General features: G+C 32.4%; 1 protein-coding gene and 1 long non-coding RNA gene across 4 annotated transcripts in view; one reads left to right on the forward strand and one right to left on the reverse strand.

The window, feature by feature from the left end:
* The window catches only part of LOC121123019 (uncharacterized), a 44,569-nt gene that overhangs the window by 16,072 nt on the left and 13,004 nt on the right, over nt 1-15,493 (forward strand). For 2 of the 3 annotated variants that reach the window (XR_005865889.2, XR_005865890.2), the window contains one exon: nt 5,921-6,347. The exons of the other annotated variant lie outside the window; for it this stretch is intronic. This is a non-coding gene — a long non-coding RNA (uncharacterized lncRNA). Of the gene's footprint in view, nt 1-5,920; nt 6,348-15,493 lie in introns of those variants that run through there. 3 annotated transcript variants of the gene reach the window in all.
* mRRF1 (mitochondrial ribosome recycling factor 1) lies at nt 6,580-8,123 on the reverse strand. The gene is made up of 3 exons (XM_040718097.2): nt 7,449-8,123; nt 7,248-7,395; nt 6,580-7,191 (listed from the first exon to the last, which is right to left on the reverse strand). Exons 1-3 carry the CDS (start codon nt 7,774-7,776, stop codon nt 6,720-6,722), a joined length of 948 nt encoding a protein of 315 aa, XP_040574031.1. The 5' UTR covers nt 7,777-8,123; the 3' UTR covers nt 6,580-6,719.

Raw genomic sequence — 15,493 nt, forward strand, 5'->3', positions numbered from 1 at the left:
TTAAAAAAGGAAAACACCATCAATGATGCCACAAAGGATCGGTTTAATACTCTTTACGCACGGGAATAGGACACCACTTCCCCCAAACGACTACGCTAACATTTTACTCCCCAGCATTTCACTCCCCGAACCCTTTACACCCCATCCTTTTTTATCATTATTATCGAGAAGTACAGCTCGTAAGCAATAGAGGGCCGAAGTCGTAAAGGAATGTAATGGTTGGTAGGGTTCGTTGCTGGCAATGATACATTTAGGCTCGAATCAAAAAAGTATTTACAAATTAGAGTACGCAAAAATGAGCAAGAAATATTTTTTTGTAGAGGCAAAATCATTTGACTCTGGGTCTGAGCGACCCCTTTCGTTAGAGAGGCCAGGCAAAATATGTGAAGGGACTTGAATCCTTGAGTCTTGGCGATCGATTTTCTATTAAGGTCAATGCAGAGACCTACGTATATTCTAGAGAGGATAGCAACACATCCATTCTGGGAAAAATGACTTCTTTTTTTTAAATAAAGAAAGAGAAAATTTTCTCTCTTCTGATAATTACGGCACTTCACAGCAATAAGCAACTTCAATTGCTTTCTATGGCCTAGATAAACGTTTACTGAAGAGAGCTCCAAAGAAACCTTGATCCTCTCAAGTCCTACTACAAAATGTATAATTAATCCAGAACTGGTATTCCTTTATAAAAAAATTTGGATTTATTTCCTCAAGACTTGGATCCAATTTTTTAATCGTATCTAGTAGACAGATTCTGCCCTTACCCCACTTGGACGACTACTCCCCTGGCATTTTACCACCAAGCAAATAACATGCCTGTCCTTTTACCCACAAGTATTTCATTCCTTAAGCCATCTACCCTCTAGCATTTCACTCCCTATTATCATAAATAGCTACCATACGACCTTAACATTCAATCTTTTAACAACCATACAAAATTAATTATTAATTAAACTTAATGACGTAGGTACTAGTGATGTAACGGACATCTCTTGACGTCATCACTTATCACCGCCATTTATTTCAACTTTATTATTAATAATGATGATTTATTACTTCATCTGGGATTTGATATTCATGACTCTATTTCACCGTATTAAAGGAGTATTCTAAAAATAATTTCTTAGATAACATCATGCACATACTCCTTCAAAAATCAATCCCTGAATTCTTCGTATAAAAAAACCCTACTAAAACTGAATGTTTTGCGAATTTTTGTTATAATATTTATTGAAGGTTATATGTTATGTCTATGGAGAAACAATCAGGTTTAGTATTTATTTGAAAAGAAAAATGTTTTTATTTTAGTATTAAAACTTTGATGACTTATAGAACTCATAATTATTGTCCCCTTCTAATTTGAAAGTTGTACAGTCCAATAACATGCATTTTTTACTTTGGCCCTCTATTATTCACTAACTGATCTTCTCAAAAATATAGATAAAAAGAAGGATGGAGGGAGGGAGATAAAGGATTCGGAGAAGTGATGAAAATCCAGTGTGGAAACCAAAAAAAATAAACCAAAAATCAACATGGTAACATGGAGAAAGAATAATGCTCATGACATTTCATTAGATCAGCTACAATCAGCCATAACAATGGAGGAGGGTTAGTAAAAAATAAACAAGGACATTGGCAAGAATATAAAAAAGTATTTGAGTATTAAAATCTCAAGTACAAGTCAATTCTTTAAAAAATGAAGTTTAATTCCAGTCATGACACAGTCCATAAAAAAGTGAGCCCATGTCTGCTGCAGAAACAAGACATAAACCCCCAACCTTCCACACCTTAGTATTTCACTTCCTCAGCCATCTACCTTCCGAACTAGGGATGCAAATTGAGTGTGTTTTTTTAGCTCGCCCTTTCTTTTGGAATTGGTAATCTGAAGAATAAATTTTCTTTGCCTTAGCAGTTGTCATTATTATTTAACTTCCTTTCCTAAATAAGTTCAATTATATTCAAAACATCATTGAACCTTCGTATGTGTTCATAAAAGATGGAGAGTACCCTTGAGGATTTGTTACAGAGTTCAAATTGTTGACTTCAGAGTATAATGAAGGATCAACATTTGAGTAATTCTTTCCTATTTTTATATCCCTTTGTTTATTCCTTCTCCCCCTCCTCCCTCCCTTATCACACCTGATTGTAGCTGATCTTATAAGCACGGCATTACTTCACAAACACACAAATAGGTATACGGGGTATTTTATTGTTAGTTCCCAATTTTTCAGCTCCTTTTCTCCTATTCGGTGTTCTGAACGTTAATTGGTTGAATTATAATCAACCTTTTGTTAGCTGCGAACAACTCCCAATAATTATTAAAGTTGGGAAGTATTATTTAACTACCAAATGATTTTGGGCCTTTTTTTCTGTTTCTTTTCGTATGTGTGAAACCATGAAGGTAACTACGTGTGGAACGTCATGAAAGACAAACTGCTCTCCTCCAAAACATTCTTCATATTGTCAGGGTTACCATATTGATCTTTTGTTTTGTTTTTAACATGCCGAAAATACACAAGACTATAGTGGTCCTTACCTGCTAATACGTTTGAGTTTTGAAAGTAGGGATAAAAAATGAATAAAAGCACTAATATCTTGCAGGTTAACAACTCTTATATACTCTTTTATTTCTTTTAAATGTATGTTCACGAGGATTCCCACAATTTTCACATCCCTAAATTTATAGATCAACTTTACTGTGTAACTATATATTTTTCCTTTTGCAAAAATGAAAAAAACAATTTCATCAAGGTTACTCAATGGTAGGTAGAATATAATATGAAGGATGTAAAGCCATACATAACTGGTATAGGTTTTTCTTGTGCTATTTTTGTAGGATAAATAATGTTACACCGGCATTAAAATGGCGTCTGCATCTTTGATATATTTGAAAACTTGAAGGAAAAATTAAGTATATTGTTGATCAGGGATTTTTAATCAAGATTATATTAACAAACCATAGGCATCAAGTCATTACCCATATTGTATCACGCAACCTTTGCTCCTAAATCATCTGGTATTTAGCCAAATAAGTCAATCATGCCAACTGTTATTTATATTTTAAGTAATATCAGACTAACATCCTACATAGTATTTTATTCGAAACTGTATTAAAATATTGCTAACTAATATTTAATTAAAAGCGCAGAGATACATTTGTATATGATAATTAATAGGCCAAAATTTCTTTATAGAAATAATAAAATGACCAATATATATAGAAGGATCAACAAGAAATTGTAGTCCTGTCCTTTTGGAAACGGAGTATAAGAATTATAAAACAACTTATTACTTCGTATAATATTTTTTAAAAGAATAAATTATAAAATAGCAATGACGTAAGTATTTTATTATTAATTTACTTCGTTTATTTATAAAAAAAGAATATATTATAAATATATCTATCAGTGGACAATAAAAATAAAAATGTATGGCTATGCTTTTAATAAAATATTACTAATCGATATTATAATACAGTGTCGAATAATATACTGTATAATTCATTTTAAAAATTGTGGATAATTTACAATGATAGTCGGAGAGTACTTTTAAATATAACTAGTAGTAGGTTTGATTGACTTATTTTGCCAACTACCGGATGATTTTGGGTTTGGTTTCTTTTTAAAGGAAAGGTTGTATGATACAATAAAGGCAACGCCGTAATATTAGTTTGTAAATAAGGCGACAGAGAGTGGCGCGTATTGTGACAAAATAATACAACTCCCTTAATGATAATTATAATTATCACATAGATGAGACATCAGCGCTCTTAATAAATTTATATTAGCCCAGGCTAAAGAAAGTCACGCCACATTGCGGGTAATATATATATTTTAGTTTGCTCATGCCTTATTACCCATAAAGTTAATTGATACTATCATTTCATTTTGATCTATTTAAATTAAATGGTTTTGTTAATTGTGTGTCGGTCCTTATTAAGGTTGTGCCTTATTGGTCTAGCGGTGCTTGAATTCCTAGAACTGGAGCCGACAAATTCGAACTGAGACTGCAATATATTGCTGCTTTCTTGTGCTTTTGTTCCTATATATAAAGAAAATACAGTATATATTATAAAAAATAAATTAGCTTTAATCAATAAGTCCATTGTCTGAGTTATTTTTCTGTGACAAATACAACGTTTTCCAATGATTTTTTTACGTCAGCAGGGTGATATAGTTATATTTTACTTCCAATAGGTAAGGCCTTCTTGTGGATCAGGATATGTGGTTTTGGCACCAGATGGTGTAAATAAAAGAGGGAAGGGCGGGGTAGATTATGGATCCAGGTCCGCTACTAAGCTTGTTGGGGCCCTATAATATGATAACTATAATATTTCTTATGTAAGAGTTTCCCAAAACTTTACTATGCTAAGGTCCCCCTACACTAATACATTTTTAGCTGAGGCCTTCTTTATTCGAAACTTTGTGTAGAATTAAAGAAGTCTTTAATTCTCCATCTTCCTATGCCACATGAGCCTCTCCTCACAGCCCCCACTTTGAAAACCGTTTCTTAAGCAACATTAGTTTTTGGCTCTCCTTGTTGGAACTTGGTACACTACACACTCTGCGTATAAGGTAGCTGCAAGCCCCTGATTGTATCTAATGTCATTTCCTGGGCCCAAATTTTTCTAGCAATGCCCCTTGTTTTAAGTGCCTGTTACCAAACTGAGCATGTACAAAAAAAGAACCAAGACCGTTCAAATGAAGAAAAAAACGAGACTGGGACCGATAGAACCACTAAACCTGAACTGGGCAAAACTTTTGGTCCTTATTTATTCGATCAAGTTCAGTCCAGTCTTTAGACTGATTCTATGGGTCCTTCGGACTGTCAGTACTATAACATATTAAAAAATAAGAAATATAGTTGAGTGACGTCATCAAGGACCGAACTTTATACGTTTTTAGGACTAATATACAGGACTGAACCGGAAGGGACTGCAATCTTCCGTTCTAAATAAGGACGAACCCAACACTAGTTATTATGTATTATTGAGTAATATAACTATGGGCATTTTAAATTTATAATGCGCCACAGAATACTTATGTTACTAAATTTTGTATTTAAATTGGCGAAAATGACACCATTATCGATATATCGATCATCCATGAAATATTTAATTATTGGATTATCGTTATGTCAATTACTCTAAATCTTTCATTTAAAGATATTCTTCCCATTTTGTGGTTGCAACTTGTACAAAACATTTAGAATCAATGGATCATTAAACAGGAAAAAAAATGAATATCTCATTCATGACCTTCCATTGTTGCAAACGCTTAGCCTCATCAAAAACCACGTATTTTTCAAAAAAAGTACACATCTAATTTTAGATATGTTTTACGGAAAAAGACTATTTTTTTAAAATAAACATTAGCAAGAACAGTCAGTCAATTACTTTAAATAATTATAAATTATCCATTTCAAAACAAAAAACTCAAATCTTGAGTTTGATACAATAAAAAATCTTCGATTTGAACTGGTAATCATAAAAAGAAACATTTTTCAGCTTGGAATTGACCAAGGACTCTCATTTCAAAAAAATGATATGTTTTTTATAACATATGAAAGAAAACAACCACTTTTCTATAAATAAAAAATCACTATAAGTGCACATTTTACCAATTGATTCTCTGAAATTGAATTTTGAACAAAAAATAAATGAGCCAATCATGTACAAACTAATTGAAAAGAATGATCATTACTAGACTTAGGATTTGTAAGCGATCGCTCAATCACTCAAAACATCTTATCTTGCCGTTTTTTGTCTAAAAATTGCTCATTTTTATATATTGGTATGAAATAAATAAAGAAAATTTGTGTTTAGATTGATTACACAACAGCTTTAGATGATTTTTTGAAGCTATTTTTCGATAAAATTCCACCTGCTAAAAGCTTTCCTTCATTAGATATCTTTTTGCAGGTATATAAGGAAATCTGGTTTGTGATCACATGATTGTATAAGTGAGGAAGCCAGACTCTGACAACAGCCAATTAGAGGAAGGGTAAATTGGAGCAAAATTGACTGCCGAATAATCCCCCTTGAATCTTGCAATAAAGGAGAAAACTGTAGCGCCAAATTGCGAAATCCTGATCTTCCATTTGTGCAAAAGGTTGGACGTATAGTCAGTGGATGTGATAATGAGATGCCTCCATTTAACAAGACTCTTGATAATCCCCCAACTTCAAATTTGCTCCAACTACTAATGTGGAAGTTATAAACAGTCTTTTAGTATGTTAAAAACATCCAATACAGATTGAAGGCAAAAATAAACAGAAGAAAATCATTCTAAAATCTTTGATTTGTTGATATAGGATAGTAAATTTATGAATAAATTATGATAAACGTACCATAGAACAACACTGGTTACTTTAAATTATCCTAATAATGTTGTATTTTTCTGTAAATAGAAATGACTTAATTTTAATATTTTGAGTGCTCATTTTTCAAAATTTTAGCCTTCTTTTTGTGCTCATTATGAAAAAACCTCGGTATATCACATTTTTATATGGCTTTATCTATCAATTTGATAATTTGTACGTTAATAACAAATCCATTCAGCACTTTATGAAGATTAAGAATCATATTATAAATTAGAGTATATTAATTACTTATTTCCTATATACAAGTAAACAATAATTATTAAAATCCCTGCTTTGAAGCTCGATAGTTTTGTTCGATCAGTATGTATATTTAATTAAATGTTAATTACGTAGTAAGTTTATTTTCCCATGATTTCATTTTGTTTAATTTTAAGAAGTTCTTCGGACCTATGAAGGAATTCATTGGAGATGGAGCGAATAATTTCTTCCACTACGTGATGCTTGTCCTTTGGTAATTTACACTGAGGATTAAGAAACTGATTTTGACATATGGATAAGTAATTATTTTGCACGTGACGAAAATCCTCACGTATCTTTGAAAAGTGTTTTTTCGCTCCTTTAACCAGATTTTCTCGATATTCTCGTGTAATTTTCGGAATTGGAACATACACCGTCGTCCCATCTTGTTGCGGACTTAGGTTCATGTTGGATTTAGTCACTGAGTCCACAACGATGGACGACACAGTTGGAAAGGATGAACAATCTATTATAAGGCGTTTGGGGTCTTTTTTAGAAATGGTTGCAATTTCGTGCAAGGGGTAGGTGTCTCCTTCGAACTGGATTTCAAGATTATCAAGGGCATTGGGAGATCTGGAAAGTGGGATTTGTGGATTTTGTACATAATAAATATATTTCTACAAAAAAACCTAATTGTGAGATGTTGTGAGAAATATTGGATGAGATTTTGGTAAATTGTATCCAATTCAGACCAGTATTCCTCCACTTTGATCATCGTATTCACATCGTAGTAATCAGCGAGTCCTTTATGTGCTGAAGGATGTTTGCCTCTATTTCCTAAATTAAGGTATAATGAACATAATTTATTCAAATATCAATTGTAATAATACCTTTGGACTTGGAAATAGATTTCTTCGGGGAAGTATGATAATTATGAATAAACTTTGCAACGTCAGAACCCAAATAAACAGACTGCTTTTGCTCCTCTATTCGATACTCTTCCTCATCATCGTCATCGTCCAAATCATCAAGCATTTCGCTAAATGACATTTTCTTGTTTTTATCATCTTTAGAAGACTTTTTAGTGGATTTATGGCGCATAATAAAGTAATGATGTGGTAAGGAGGGTTGGGCCGTGTATCCGACATTTAATGTCCGAGTTCCAATTGGTAAAATCCTTGGAATAATTGTAGTCATTGAGTAACGAAGCGCCGACATGATTTGTTGGAATATTAATAATATTTTTATGCTGAAACAAGGATGAGAGGTTGCGCGTCATGTTTTGAGGAATAAGTTCCATGTTTTTTAAAATAATATAGAATGAATTTTTATCACAGGCTCACACACACGTACTCTCTCGATCTCTCTTGCTCCTCTCTCTAGCATTAAAAACATAGAATATGTTATGTTATGTACTTCGACTATGATTCAGAATTCACGCTTGTGTGAGTGTGTATGATATATATTTAATATATGATTATGTTATGTACATAGCTGCTGTAGTGGTAGGTCGCTGCTGTGGAAATAGTAGTCATACTGAAGATATAATGAATCCCATCTCAAGGTTCTACCTTAAGAAACATGAAATTTTAACCTTGATATTAGACATATTATTATTATATTCATGAGCAGAACATTCTTTCCATAGGGCAATATCTTCGTTTATACATATATAGCAATGTGGTTGTCGGAGGAGGAACTTGGGAGTGCTGACATCAGCTCTTCGGAATTTAATAAATATATAATTATATACAACATATTATTAAAAGGACGGATTCTTCGAAAGAAAGAAGAGAGGGTCGAAATGAACACTTCATGAGGGAGTCCTTACATCCCTGCAAATAAATTTAAGTTCGAGGATTTTGTAGAGTAAATATATGTTAAAGTTCATTGAAACCCATGTAGGTGGCGCACTTTCTTTCAAAGTGTGTTATTTAAATAAATAAGATTTGAATATAGAAAGAGGTTGAGTCTCTTATTGGATTATTTACCTATGAATATCCAAGTACTTGTTTAAACTTTAAATATTTGTTAGAGCCTTTAGATAAAGAAATATCTATATTATATGAATGGTGAATGTAGGGGCGAGCGCTCCATCGAGGCCTACTCCTCTTCAACGTCAATAATAGGACTATAGTATTATTTTATTACAACATCAGATCGTCATTCCTCGTGAGTACTAACTACTACTAAAGTACTTGCATTGTTACTATATACGTTGTTCAGAACTCTTGGTGTCTGGAGGGCAAGTTGATTTTTTTTTACAAAACAATATCGATTCCCCGTGGCTCAAAGTTTTTTTAAAGGTATGGGTTAAAGAATCGAAAATGCACAAAAAAAAATTAAAATCCCAAAAAAACAAATTATTGTACTAACGGAAAAAGGGAGAACGTATACATTGAATGCGTATTAAAAAACGGAATTAGGAAGAGGATTAGCAAGTTTGTCTTTGTATGTATTAATAAAATAATTCGAAATATAATCTATATACGGGTACATCCTAGTAATAATATTGATATATTATACTAGGATTCTGTCGAATTATTTTTTTAAATGGGGTGTGTGTGATGTTAACAACGTGATTCAAAATAATTCAAGAGATGGCGCGTCATACTAGGGCCCTAGAATACTGAATACATATATCATAAATATAATATATTCATCAAGCAAATGTAAATACTATTTAATTAATCATTGCTATATAGTAGAATTATAATATATTTAATTTGTTAATAGATGTTATTTTTTAAAAGTTGTTCCTAGGTATAAAAACCATGCTCTGCAACGTTTCAGTATCATAGAAAAAATATTTGTATAGTTCTAGAAGCATGAACATTCATAAATATTGATATTCTTCTTAATAATATGAATTTTAAGCTTAAGAATTCAAACACTGATTATGAATATCTTGTCCATTAAGCAGATATTTCGAAAATTTGAACCTCTAAAAATAAGTTTTTAGTTAAGAAACATAGTTAAAATAATTTTATGATTCAGAAAATAGATCTATCAATAATATCCTTAACGATAAAATGCACTGAATAATTCTTTATTTCGATCCAAGTGACAATCTATAGTAAAATTTAGTTGTTTTTGTGGAACAAATGAACCTTTTAATATTTAAATTTAACTAAAATTTGCTATATGTCTTTTCAATAATCACGTATGAAGTGTTATATATCACTTGTGTTGATTTCCTTTTATTAAGTTGACGTAGAGAATCTTTTGAATCATTAATGTACCTTTTACCAATAATTCTATTGATCTTTTATTATTTTATGAGTACGCATCGATTTTACCTTTTAAGTCCCACAGAAAAATATATAGATAGTGTATGCCTGTACCCCCAATGAAGTAATCATTATCAAAAACTCTTTCTCTGGTCTCTTGCTCTCCGGTAGTATTTGTAGTGTATTTTAGGAACAATACATCAAGTTTTCTTATCTAGCCAATATTCAATTTCAACTGTTGTGAAAAACACGCCATAAATGAGCAACGCTACTAATCAACTTAGAGGAGAAGTAAATAGTAATCACTTAAATAGGTATCAGTATTAGAAATAAAACAGAAGTTATCCATAATTTGAAATATTACAACAAGTTGACATTATGTAATCTATTATTATTAATTAGTTATTTAAACTGATACCGACAAATTGTTTGAGTCCCCCCCTCTTTTTCATAGCCTTTTCTTCTCTTCTTTTCTTCTTATATGGCCCTTTAATAATTAAATAATTTAAAATGATTATATAGATTAAAAAATGTGCTGAATCCTTACAAAGATATAGAAGGTTTTCTGAATGGAGGCTTTGTTAAATTATAGTTCAGACTTTCAGCAATTAAATTTACACATTCTGGATTTATTCTTTTTGGAGCTATGAGCCTCTGAAAAAAAACAACCGTTTTTAAATGCATTTTTTTTTTTTTTTTTTTTTGAATTGTTTAGCATTATTCTTTGAAATGTATTAATATCATTTATCCATATTTTCAACAACAAGTGGTGAAAAAAGCTTTGAATCTTAAAAATATACCTTTTTCTGAAAGCCCTGATAATGATAGAGAAAAACTAAGACCATATTTGGAATCAGGGGATCAAACTCTACTATTTCAATTTTGTGACATTTTTGCTGTTGAGCAGCGTTAGTAATTACAGCCTATGTAAATGCAATTCACCCTAGTTTTTCTTTCTTTCAATTATATAAACAAGGCCAAGTATGACGCGTCATCTAGCGGTATAATTTTTGTATTAGTTTGCTCACATCTCATTCCTACCGGATACTTTACTTACTTGAATCATGTACTCCCTCTATGTACATACCCGTGCAAACAAATTAGAAGAAGAGTTGCTCAAATCCTTTGTTTCCACGTTAGATGTCACTCTTTTAAATAAAAATTCAAGCGCCAAGAATATATAATTTTGAGAGCAATTTCATATATATGTATACTCGTATATATATATATATATTAAATGTCTGAAGCCAAGCTTAATATATAATTCCTCTCCTTTCCCATGTTTCCTCTACTACCAAGTAGCAGCAACTTTTATTTTTATGCATTATGCTAAATGTTACATATATATATAGCATATATTTACCCCTAAAATGGTTTTTGAGCACCGTTTCCTCGGCTGCTGCTACGATGCTCTCCCTTCTTTTAGCTAAATATATAAAAATATTGTTAAATAATATATATTTTTTAGTTATGTACAGGGTTGATCTAATCTAGTGGTACACATTTTTTTTTTTTTTTTTCAATTTTCAAATTTAAACAAAGTGGTTAAAGAAGGACATTTATTTCACAAACTCATCTGAAAATAGTAATCGGTTCGGCTTTTATACACAATATGTGAGCCCTCAGCTCTAATAATTGCCTTAAGACGAAGCCTAAATCCCTTGCATAGCTTGACTGCGTAGTCAGACTCGGGCTTGGTCCACTAATTCTTGATGTATCACTCTAGAGACTGGATACTCCTATGAGACATATCACACACCCTCTACTCCAAACGTTCCCAGGTAGAGTAGTCTAAGGGATTCGCGTCTGGAGAGGAGGACAGCCACATATGGAGGTCCCAAAAGTGTTATGTATAGATAGCTATTAATACAATTCGTAATTACATAGATATCCAGACTCGTCACCAGGATCGACTACTAGATTCAAGAGTGAGTGGGTAGGTGTATCCAGGGTCTTTATTAACATGCAACTAATAAAGCTACAAAGAATATAATTTAACATAAAGAGTATAAATCGGTAGGGATAGACCGGTCACAACAAAAAGACTGGAAAGTTGTCTGTCAGGAAGGCCTGGGTCTTAGCTGTGCGATTAATGGAGCTCCTTATTGAGTGAAAACAGAGTTGTCCCTCTTTCCCACTATCTCAACTTGCTCTGTTCAGAGATAAGATGTCCATTTGTCCTCCTCCGGGATATTGCAGCTATGTTATTTCGGGTTGACAATAATCAAATGTGTACCACTAGAATAGATCAACCCCGAATAATGTTGCGTAATGACGTTATTGCAAATCAAGATAGTATGTATATATATAGTTAGTTTAAATAAAAAATAGAGGATTTGTAGCAGAGAGAAGAAGTAAGGTTGGGTGAGTGTCGGATTATTTAGAGAGCTAATATTAGCGGAATAAATATTAATATATCCCTTTAGTTATAAGCTAGAATGAAGATAAGAAATGTATGTATATGGGGGGAGCCTCGTATGTCCTCCTGGTAACAACAACAGTACGGTTCTCCGCCACGCAGGGAAACACGTGTCATTATTATTGTTATTATTTCTGATACTAGGCCTACGACGTCGTATACTACTATTACTACAACTAAAGGGTATTCTTTCTTTTCTTTAAACTAATAAGAAGAAAAAGATGAATCTTGAGAGTCTGAGTAGTAGTTGTTGTACATAGTAAGTGCATTACATATTATATATATTTTTCTCCTCTCCTTCTGAATGAAGACTTTCTCTCCCAGAAAATAATTTGTATTAATTCTGCTTTGAATGTTGTTATACATAGAGCCTTTCAGGTTCTAACAATTTATTTAGGGGTTTTTAGAGGGGATGTCCTGGTGCAGAGGGGCCGGAATGTATATGCAAATGGAGGGGGCAAATTATATCAGTGTTGCGTCATAGTCTCTCATTATATATAGTCATTTATTATGTAACTATCATACTTAGTCTAAAAAAGTGAGGGATTTATATGGTTTAGAAGCCACTTTCCTTTCTTTAATGGCTTAATGCAGACTTATATTCTCCTTAATAATATAGTTTGGATGATTTTGTTGATGGAAGGAGACCCTAATATTAGGCAGAGTTTAAAATTTAACCTAGAGCAATCTGTAGATCGCAGTTTGCATTGCAGCCCGACTAATGTTTAGGTGTGGTTCACTACTCATTCTCACTTCAAGTAGAATTTTTTAGAAAAATTGTAGCAAGATCATGAAAACGATTAGAACGCTCATCTTATATTTTCTGAGACTTTAAAATGGTTGCCAGATTGGTTTTTTAAACAGTTTGGCCTGGAAAATTAAATTTGGGCCTAATTTATATTTTCCCTAAGATGGAAATAAAATTGAATTTGATAGTTTTGTTTTATGTAGCCTTTTTTCATAAAGTTTAACTTAATAGATTCTGCGGCCCATTATATTAAAAGGTTGGATATCCCTGTCCTAGAGTCAGTGGCGCCGGAACCAGATAGGGGCCATCCCCCTCCCAGGGAAAAAATGTATCGTATACAAAATTTTAAGTTATTTGACTATAAAATAAACAAAAAAGTATTTAATGAAAATTGTCAAAAAAGGCCAAAACCACATCCTTCAAAAAAATATTTTTATCACAGCTCAGTCCCTACTCCAAAAAAAAAAATCCTGCGGACGCCTCTGATGGCACCATAATTATATAGTTTGCCTCGCACCTTGAAAACACTCATAGTGCCCTCTTACTGCGGTAAATTACATAGTCATTTAATAAATATTGAGGGGGGATGACCCTACCGCAAACTCCACTCCATCCGCTTCACAAATGATTTACCTTCTTCTTTTTTAAATTGGACTTTCCAATTGGGCATGAGCATTGTTTACTTCTTTTAGTTTGAATAGAAAGCGATAGAGAGTCGCTTTGTTTTGCAGCAAAATAATACAACCCCTGAATGATAATATTATTTATTATAAAATATAGGTGAGTATTACTCACATAGAGGGCGCTATGAAAAATTTAAGTGATGTACCGAAGCTACAGACTGTCACACCATCTTGTGGATAATATGTATTTTTTAGTTGTTTATGGCCTAATGTATCCCTAAATATTATGTTTAGTGATGAAAATAGTAAACTTCCTTTCTTACTTCCTTGAATTATATTCAAACCCTAATTGAACATTCGTTGGTGCTCATAAAAGACGGAGAGTAACCTAGAAGCTTTAAAGCAGAGTTATAGTTATATGTCCATGTTGAACTGAGAGTAGAATTGCAGATCGACATCGGAGGTATGCTTGCCAATGTCCTTGTTTATTTAGTTCTCACCTACTTCCCTTGTCACAGCTGATTGTAGCTGATCTATTGAAACAGCTTCTCCAAAACATTCTTCATACTGAAAGGGTTACTATGATGATTTTTTTTTTACCTACTCAAAATACACTCGATTTGTAACCCTAACTTACTTTCCAATCAGTGGAAAGTTTTTCACAGGAGAGGGCACTTTGTAAAATATGTAAATTCGCATTGGTAGGAGAATTTCAGATCTTGTATTTTTTTTTAGAAAACAGGTAGATTTCGGTCCTTCTTTCGATTTGGCATCTACCTTCGAAATATTTTTTGACTCCACTAAACCATGGGTGGTTTTTACTGTAACAGGGGTCTGGGGTAAAAAATGTAAATTTAGTAAATGGCATTTTTTAATAAAATCCATTCATTGAATTACTTTTTTTTTTTTTTTTAAATGTCAATCCTAATGAGTGTATATATGGCTTTTTTTTAAAGGAGGAAATTGCATTTTTTTCTAAAAAGACATTTTTAATTAAATTTTGTGAGTTTCTTAATGTTTTTCTGAATTTTTGCCCTTTAAATTTTACCACTAGAAAATATATTCATCGCTAGGGAGTCCATAGACCCCGTGGATTCCTGCGACTACTTTCTATTATAATATTTATCAGAGAAAGCTATCTCAAGGAATACGTTCTAGATTATTTGGTTAATCCAAGAAGCCCCTAATCGCTCACTCCATCCGCTCCTCAAATTAATGTATCTCCTAATTCTGATTTCCCATTGATATCTCGCTTGTAGCCATCCTAATATGTACAATGATTCCTTTGTACTCAGGGGCGTCCGCAAGGGATGGGCTGGAGGGACTGTAGCCCTCTCCCAAATTAGGTTGTTTGTCACTAAAAAATAATTTCGTCATTCGGGCAAATTGTGCAGCTGAGGAAAAAATTATATAATTGATTTTTTTTTTTTCCTAACTGTAAATTTTTGAATTTTTTTCCCAAAAAAAAATTTTTTTTATGAATAGCTGTGGATTTTTTGAAAAAAAATCCAAAAACCAAGCCTCCCCCAATATAAGTATATATATAACCCTTCCGTTTGTTCTTAACAAAATTGATCAATACCGATTTGAACTGGTATTTAGGTCCAGACCTGGATTTCTGACTCTTTGCTGAAATTAAATCGTTTTTAAATTGTATAATAATTTCCTCTCCCCGCCTGATTTATGATTTGTTCAATAGACCAGTTATATTTTCAACTTTTTTCGAATTTCGATGACGACTAGTACAAAATGTTTGCATTAAACAAATTTTGATAGACATTTTTTTAATTATAAAAAGTGTTTAAAACTTTATCTCTAAAATTGTCGTATGGATGAAAAAAGAAAGGAAGAAGTTACAATGATTTGATGATTCGCGTATAGCGCAAATCCCTTCTTTTTTTTGTTTTTTTAATTT

Source organism: Lepeophtheirus salmonis, chromosome 8 (genome assembly GCF_016086655.4).
Source record: "Lepeophtheirus salmonis chromosome 8, UVic_Lsal_1.4, whole genome shotgun sequence".
NCBI lineage: Eukaryota > Metazoa > Arthropoda > Copepoda > Siphonostomatoida > Caligidae > Lepeophtheirus > Lepeophtheirus salmonis.